The sequence below is a fragment of the Mus pahari genome, chromosome 4 (assembly GCF_900095145.1).
Source record: "Mus pahari chromosome 4, PAHARI_EIJ_v1.1, whole genome shotgun sequence".
NCBI lineage: Eukaryota > Metazoa > Chordata > Mammalia > Rodentia > Muridae > Mus > Mus pahari.
In genome coordinates, this window is record NC_034593.1 from 91,260,265 (window position 1) to 91,269,112 (window position 8,848).

General features: G+C 49.5%; 1 protein-coding gene across 4 annotated transcripts in view; it reads left to right on the forward strand.

Annotated features, from left to right (window-relative positions):
• Positions 1-1,805, forward strand: part of Igsf3 (immunoglobulin superfamily member 3) — an 84,948-nt gene extending 83,143 nt beyond the window's left edge. For 3 of the 4 annotated variants that reach the window (XM_029537539.1, XM_029537541.1, XM_029537540.1), the window contains exon 12: positions 95-1,805. In XM_029537539.1, coding sequence (XP_029393399.1) covers positions 95-345 — 251 coding nt within the window. In that variant the 3' untranslated portion in view covers positions 346-1,805. The remainder of the gene's footprint in view (positions 1-94) is intronic. The other variant, XM_021195749.2, reaches the window with a different exon arrangement.
• Positions 1,806-8,848: the final 7,043 nt, after the last annotated feature.

Genomic DNA, 8,848 nt, shown 5'->3' on the forward strand with positions numbered 1-8,848 from the left:
TCTGGGTAGTTTCATCGGGGCAGGAGAGCTCTCGGGAGCAGGGAGCTGGCGCAGAGTCCAGGCTTCATCCTCACGGTTCCTTGCTGCCTTCCAGGTTCAACCCTGCAGTCGCTCATCTGCTCCAACGATGCCCTCTTCTACTTTGTCTTCTTCTACCCTTTCCCCATCTTTGGTATCCTCATCATCACCATTCTGTTGGTGCGCTTCAAAAGCCGGAACTCCAGCAAGAACTCAGAGGGGAAGAACGGGGTGCCCCTGTTGTGGATCAAGGAGCCGCACCTGAACTACTCCCCGACTTGCCTGGAGCCTCCGGTGCTCAGCATCCACCCGGGAGCCATAGACTAAGGAGGCTGCCCCCCAACCCCCAGCAGACGTTGCCCGTGGCAGGGTCGGGTCAGGGGAGCCCTCTGGGCTTTTCCTCATTGCTTCGTGCTCTGTGACTGGACAGGCGACAGCACCTGAACTCTGCAGTTTCTCTGCAGGAACCAGTCAGACCTGGAACGTGTTGGAAGCTTCCGGTCACGGAGATGGCTGCCTCTGGGCAGCGGCCCTGGTTAGCTGTTCACACCCAGGTGTCATGATGCCAACGTCCTAGGTTCCTAGTTTTTGGTTTTGGTAACTTAGTGCGTAGCTCCAGGTGCCGCATCTACTCGCCAGTCTAACTCACGTTCTCAGATCGGTGCTACGGGGTTTCCTGTTCTGTGTAATGTATTCTTTTTGAGTCCCCTTGGTCCTCTCCATTTGGATCCCATAATGTTGTGGAAGAGTTTCTCTCACAACTGATAAGCAAGAGGAAGACGCCTTCATAGTAACAAGGAATCTCTTCCAAGACATTTTTGTTTTTGCACATTTGAAAATGCCACCCGTGGATCAAAATATACCCAAACATCTTTTTCTTTCTTTTTTTTTTTTTTTTTTTACTTTCTTAGCAAGACTTGAAAAATATGTGTAGCGTGGGCCCAATTTGTATCTTATCTCTTCCCTCAGCCGGAGTTGTTGGAACCACTTTATAGTCAAGATGAAAGCACTGAATTTTGCTTCAAAGGACTGACTGCACATGTGCAGAAGAAACCCTGCAGAACCCCATTAGGAGTAGATGGTGGCCGGCCAGCCAGTCTGTCAGGGAGGCAAAAAGGCTTCAGTCTCATCATTGCCAAAAAAAAAAAAAAAAAAAAAAAAAAAAATCGAGCCAACTTGGAGAATGGGTCAAGGGCTCCAGGCGGCACCCAGTGTCTGAGGGTTGCCCTGAACAAAGGCAATGATTGGGGATGAGGGGGGCGGGGTGTTTGTTGGCTTGATTTTGGCAAGCTTGGTCTCTTGACTTTCCCCTGAGCAGGTAGCTTTCTTCTGTAGGTGCTTTGCCAAATTTTCAAGGGGACATGTCTAGTGAAGCCTGAAGGGGTTGCCCTGAGTGGAAGGAGCATTATGGCCAAAGTCGCCCCTGTGCACAGGCCCAGTGGACCGCCCTGAGCTGCCACGCTGAGCGTTGCAGAGTGGAGGGGTGGGGTGGGGGTCTTAGAGCCTGGTGTTAAGAGGTTGGAGGAGTGCTTACCTCTGTCTTCCTTCCAGTGAGCCTTTCCTCAGAGACGGTGAGGGCATCCTTATCCATCGCAGCTCTTCCTGAATCTCAGTGCTGTGGGGATACTGTCCTCAGATAGGACCAGGCACAGCCCCTTGCCATTGTTGTCCTGCTTTCAACAGACAACTGAGAGCAGGAGTTGTCACTTTTCTTTGTTAGAGTGCATGTGCCTGCGTGTGTGTGTGTGTGTGTGTGTGTGTGTGTGTGTACGCGCGTGCATGTGTGTGTGCATATGTGTGTGTGTGTGTGTGTGTGTGTGTGTGTGTGTGTGTGTGTGTGTGTGTGTGTGTTTAGGTTATTTGGTTGTACTGGTGGCTTTTATTTTTCAGCCCACAAATCCAAACTCCACTGCCTCCACTCTGTTAAGCCAGATGCTTAACTGCCCTGGAGCCTCATCAATTGTATATCCTCCCTTTTGACACTCTGAGGATCTTGTGAACCCTTCTCTTCCCCATCTTTCAGCAGCCACATCTTCTCTGGGGAATTTGCATCCTGAGTCCCAAGATAGGGCCCCTTGGGAAAAACTACCCAAGATTGTGGAAGGAAATTTAAGGAGTGATTTCTGCAAAGCCTTGTCCTGAGAATAAACAGACAACACATAGGCTGCAGGACTTCCAGGTCATTGGGCCAGGCTGTTATGGATCCTTCCAAGGGGTCTGCTAGGTGTGGGCCGGGTGCTGAGCAGAGGACGGGAGGCAAGATGTAGCCTGACAACCTTTCTCTCCCCTCCTGGCCCTCTTGTTCTGAGAAGTGTCCAGGCAGCACCACCTTAATCCCCCTGCGCCCGCCCTGCTGTTTCTCAGTTTTGCTGCGCGAACACATCAGAGGGACCAAATTGGCTCAGTCACGAAGAAAGAATGTCTTTTGTTCTGTTCCTTCGATTCATGGGTGTGGGCTCTTCGTGGGTAGTTGCTGACTCCTGAGTTTTAGGCTGAGTCAATGAGGGAAGATTGACGCCAGAGGGCTGGCCTGGATTAAGATTTCAGATCAGCTCTGTAGCAGCAGAAAACTCAAGTAAATATGCAAAGCAACCGCAGGACGTTTGCAAGGAGCAAAGAAATCTATGTCAGTATTTTAACAACCGTTTTTTGCGTGTATTTTCTGCAGGGCTGGGGTATGCAATCAAAGGTTAAACTCTGAGCTTTCTATGAAAACAAAAAACAAAACAAAAAAAACAAAAAACAAAGAAAAAGAAAAATCCAAAACCCTCAGGACCTTTCTGGCTGGGTCTATGGACATGTGTTGTCAGATAAATGGCGATGGCGCCCTCGAGTGACTAGAAGGCTTCACTGCATATTGTCTGTTGAGACTTTGGTCCTCTGAGATCAGACTACTCAATAGAGACTCCTGACATCTGTCCTCTCCAGTGTCACCTCTATGAGAATCTCCACTGTGCTAGGCATGTCCCAGGACACTGTATGACCACACCCTCTCTCATCGGGGTGTTTCTGTAGCAATTTACATATTTGTTTCAAACAATGGTGTCTCTGCGTTCGTGTTGAAGACAGAGATGGGGTAAGAAGACTCTCCGTGCATGAAGTAGAGAACCATTGGTGTGTTTCATTTTTTTAAAGGAGAAGCTATTTGTAAGCCACTGCACAAAGACGTTTTATATGCACTGCAGAGACCTGTAGTAAATTATGTTGACAATATGCTGTTTACATTTTCTGGAGTCTGATGTCCTCCTACCCCTCACTGAACCAGTCACCTCCTGCTGTGGGACTGTGCTCCGTGGGTGGCCTGGAGTTTTGCTCTTGGCACTGATGTACCAGATTCGAGTTTTACAAGCTGTAGCTTTTCTATGCATGCCCTCACCCAGCCTAAATTATGGTTTGTTTGGTTTTTTTTGTATAAATGATAAAAAAAAAAACTTTCTCAAGACACTTTTGCCACATGCTAAAATGTATCACAACTCTACACCCACCCAGTTAAGAGTGCAGCCTGGAGCTGTGACCCAGGTGCCCCTGGGGCCCCGCTAGGTGGACTGGGAAGCTGGTGTGTTGCTATGGGTTACGTGACTGGTTTTCCTTTGGTGGTAAATTTGGGGTAAGAGGACACCAGTGAGAACAGCCTTCCGGCTCACTGGGCTTCTGCTGCGAGACCCGACTGTCCTTCCCAAGCCCTGTTAATGCTCATGAATGGAAATGGACAACAGGCATGGGAATAGGAGCTAGACAGTCCCAGGTGGTGAGAATTGGGCACCAGTTACTACTGTGGGTGACTGACAAATGCCAACTGAGAAACATTGGACTATTGCAAGCCCTAGAAGTGATCACACTTAGTTGGGTCTTTGGAGTTCATAGGACAGGCAGAACAAGGGGAGGTTTCCCCCTCTCTTCCCTCCCTTCCCTCCCTCCCTCCCTCCCTCCCTCCCTCCCTCCCTCCCTCCCTCCCTCCCTTCCTTCCACCTCCCTTTTCCAGCCCACCTCCCCAAGGCTCAGCCCTCTGCGCTCTTCTGCACCCAGCCGTTTGCTGTGTTCTCCTTATCACCTTCCTTCAGTGCTCTCTTGGCCACAAGTTAAAACTGCGACTGCTTATCCCTCAGGTGCCCACAAGGATTCCATGTTAAGTCTTAAATGTGTTATTTTTGCTTATGAGGTGAAAATGTGACTGTTTATTTCTTGGGTACCCACAAAATGGTTCCCTGTTAAGTCTTACACATTATTTTTGCATGATTCCCTCCACTCAGAATGCCCTATTTCTACCAGGAGCTAAATTTTAAAAAGGGAAGTAGAGTATTGTGTAGTAATATTGCCCCTATTAAGCCCTTGGTTAAGTGAAACATGTACCTGCCTGTGAGTCGTATGATGAAAATGGCCATCTGTGTGTTTGGGCTTAAGGGCTGTGTCTGTCACTATGTCCCAGATCCCTATACTTTATAGTTCCAAGTGTTTGGTAAAACTAAAGCCCAGGACAACAGAAAGTGGCATGCCACAGTGTCGTCTGGGCTTCACGGGCCATCTTAACCCTCTCATCCACAGTTACCCACAGTGACAAGAAGGGACAGCTGGACCACACAGCACCAGTCACAGGATGCATGCACGCCAAGCAATCCTTTTAGAAAGGGAAGTAGAGACCGTTCCCAGCATGTGAAAGGAGCTCGTTGGCTCTCTGCTGAATTCATTATGTGGCATCGGAAGCCACTTTTGATTCATGATGTCTGCTAGGCAGGGCCCATCAGCACATCCATCCTGAGATGCTTGATGAGAAGAACATGGCCTTTCTCCTAATGAAGAAGCTGGCTCTGGTCACTGGTCAGAGAGTACACAGAAGGTCTAACAAACCCATCCTCAGCCAGTACATGGAGACCATGACCCAAGGCATTTCCCCCACCCCGGGAGATGGGGCAGTCCTTTCTGCGGCTTGCCTCTGCCTGTACAGACAGCTCTTACAGCTCATCCCCAGAACCCCATTCATCTCAGTCCATTCCTGTGTGGGTAGGCCAAAGGGGAGCCTTTAGACTCAGCCCCTCACTGTGTCTCGGGTAAGCCATTTATCTTCTCCAAGCCAGCTTGCTCACTGTGAAGACGGAGCCAGCAATCCTGTTAGGTCCAGCCAGGTGACGAGTGCTTACCAAACCCCTCCCCCCAGACATGGTCCTTGTTCCTTTCCTAGCTCCAAGGCAAAGTTCTGACAGCTGCCTGGCACATGCAGTCTGGCCCCTCCTGCCTTTCTGACTCTGAAGGATTGGGGAGAAAATTTATTTTCTCACATTCTGAGCCACACCTTGCACCTGCCTGGTTCCCAGCACTTACAGGTGATGTAAAGTAGGCTTCATGGGGCAGGGCTTCAGTGAATTCCCAGGAACTCCCCAACAGAAAGACCTTTAAGCTTTTATGGCTGGATTGAGAAGTGGTACATAGATCACATGAGTACATGACTGGGCCCCCACCTGACCATAAGGAAGATGATGGCAAGACGCAAGCTTGACAAACATGCTTGGTGTCTGTCTGGACAGCAGAGAGTCCTGCTCACAGAGTATGTGTCCCCTCATTCTCTCAGCTGTACGGGGTCAAACGTGATGCTTCTCTCTGCAGGAACGGGGACAGCCAGGGAAGAGAAAGGATCCAAAAGTGCAGGTCTGAGAATATGGAATGACACCTTTGTTCTGTCGTAGTGTCAGTTCAAGACCAGCTCCATGGGCACAGCTTTGTAGGGGAAATAGACCCAGCCTCACACACACACACACACACACACACACACACACACACACACACACACACGGCCAGGTCTAGTTGCCTTTATTAGGCCCATATGACCAATGATAAATGTTGGAGTTTCGGGAATAAAGAAAAGAAAGATGTTGCTGGGTTTTAAGCCATTAGGCCCATATGACCAACGATAAATGTTGGAGTTTCGGGAATAAAGAAAAGAAAGATGTTGCTGGGTTTTAAGACATGTCATGGGACTTGAGCACAGAACAGTGGCTGGGGATGAAAGGCACAGAGGCAGGGGACTGGACGGTTGTCCACTCAGAATGGGGGAAGAGTGTGAGCAGAGCAGGGACTGGAAGGTCACAGCTGGCTAAGGGCTTGGGGGCACCTTCTGGTCACTTTCCCTTTATCCTGGGCAGTGAAGGCCACCCTGGTGGAAGAGGTTCCTGGGGCTCCTGGGTGGGTGGGTTTAGGTGGGTTCAGGTCTAGATGGCCATCCTTGCTGGAGTCAGTGGGCAGGAGTCTTTTTTCAGAGAGCCTATTTCATCATGGAGGACAAAAACCTTGACAACAGGCTCATTCATTCTGTTGGGCATGGAGAGGGACTGGCCTCCAGGACTGTTTGGGGACTTACCCTATCTGGAGATCCTTTCCAATGTACCTCAATTCTCCACCAAGTGTTCCCAAGGCTGTGACTCTCAAATGACCTCCTCACCACACCTCCAGGACATAAACTGACGGACAGCCATCCAACCTGACAGCTGTCCAGTCCCCAGCCGTGGCTCTGAGCCATGCTCAGGCTCCACAGCAGGTTTTAAAACCCAGCCACATGAACTCCCCACCACCTGCCTTAGAAGTGTTTTGGTTTTTTTTCTTGGTTTTTTCAGCTGCTGAGAGCTGGCTTCTCCTGGGAGCATGTAGAAGATCCCTGGTCGCCTGAGAGGGGCCACAAGGCTTCCCAGGGAGATGCGAGCAAACGCCTGCACATCGGTCCTCCCACCTGGGTTCACTGCGAAGCTGGTTTAACTGGAGGGAAACAAGGCTAGTCCAATCTTTGGGCAGTGGGTAGAGGCTTTCAGGGTGAGTGCACATCATTGGCCAGGGCTAAGGTGCTGGGAATGCCTCATTTGCATAAGGAGAATTTCAAGTGCTGCTGGACATGGCCTTATAAGGGGAAAGGAAGTTTAACCTGGCTCCCAGGTTAAAGATCTCAGGATGGATTTCAAGGGTTTGGACACTCCTCCATCCTCCTCTTGCTCTGGGCTTGCTCCCTGAGGCCCCACAGCTCCCCTGGCCCCACATGCACTCAAGTCAGGGGCCCTGCTGTAGGCCATAGAGAGAATTCCACTCCAGTCTAGCTTGATGAACAGATGAGTTTATTAGGGTCACACACAGCGTAGATGAGAGCTTCCTGGAGCATGGGGGACTCAGAAGCAAGTGGATCACCACAAAGCCTACCCTGCCTTGAAGGAGAGAAACATCTGTGTGCCCTGAGCCTCTTTCCTGCCAAGAAGAGATGTTTCCAGTTAGGGGAAATGGCTAGGGGACAGTAGGAGAGGGCTTTATAGGAACCTTAGAGAAGGTTTCAGGACAATAGTGTTGGGCTGGGGTTACTTTAATGTTCCTTCTATTTAAAACTAAACTCATGTCAGGACCCCCAGAGGTGGACTTGCGGTGTCACTGGACCCATTTACTTGTTCCTCCTCCCAGCATGACTATATCGAATCCATCTCCCTTTGCTTTTTATTATTTTAATTTTCTTCTTTCCTTCCTGACCTCTTCATTACCATATTGGGATGAGTTTCTGAAGTCAGTGGGATTTTCTGGGTTTTGTTTGTTTGTTTGTTTGTTTGTTTTGGAATTTCCAGGCCCTGATCTTGTGCCCTAAAAGCTTCTGTAATGGTGTCTGTCTCCTTGAACTCATGAATCTGTTCACAGGTCATCTCAGTCAGCGAACCTGTATACAGGATCTGTCCTGCATAGCCGTAAATGAAGACTTGCAACTGAGCATTATGGTCCCATCAGAGGTGTGTCCCCTGGGGGCTAGCCTGCCTCCCCAGAAACCTGAAAGCAGAGTGATGAGAAGCCTGAATTCTAGAGGACCGAGTTATGGGCCTTGGCTCCCTGTACATCTTTATCGTGGACTTAAATAAGTTACCTAACTTCTGTGTCCTTCGGTATCTTCACCTTTGATAAGTATAACACACACACACACACACACACACACACACACACACCATGAATGCACTCAAGGTAGTGACTTTCCTTGGTGGTTAAACCTCATTCCCCACTCCAATGGACTTGGAATCACCTGGGAGATTCAGTGGATGGGCTTCCATCTTCCTGATCCCACAGCAGACATTTTTATATCCTGAAATAAGCAACAGTAACGTCCGTTGGAAAAGGTTTCCTTTGTAGCTGTTGTCAAGGACACAATGTTTTTAATAACCATAGCTGCTTGCTGTTTTTCCCTCTCCCCATCACACAGCCAAGGGGGCCAGCCTGAGCAGGAATAGGGTTTCTCTGGGAAAGAGACAAAGGCTCCCCTGGGCCCATGCTGCATGTCCCCAGAGTCTCTTTATCAACAGGCTGAAGGAACACATGTTGATTTATCAGTATAATATGTATCAAGGAGTGTTTAATATTTCTATTGTTGAGTGGCCTGTGGAGAGGAGCAGGGAGGCCCCAGAAGCAGTGCTGGTACAAAAATGAGTAGAAACTTGAACTGGCTTCAGAGGAAGCAAGAAATGTCTGGCTTTGCTGTGAAGGCAGAACTGGCACAGGTTGGCATTGCTGACTTCAGGGACATGCCGACAGGAACCAACTTGTGCTGGGCAAGAAACACGAGATTAAAAGTTGGGAGGGTGTGGTTCACAAGCCACCTTTTCCTGATGAGTGTAGCTCCCCCTCATCGAAGAAGCTGTCGTTGTAACCGAGACCATCTCAGAAAACTGTAATAGCTGGTCAGAGTACAGGGAAGAGCCGGTCCTGAGGTGCCTAGCCGCAACAGAAACACTTACAACACGAGCCCTGCACCTAAGGCTCAGGGGAGAGCAGGTGGACAGACGATAAGGTCCAGAGGATTGGGAAGACTGCTTACAATGGTATCTCCTAG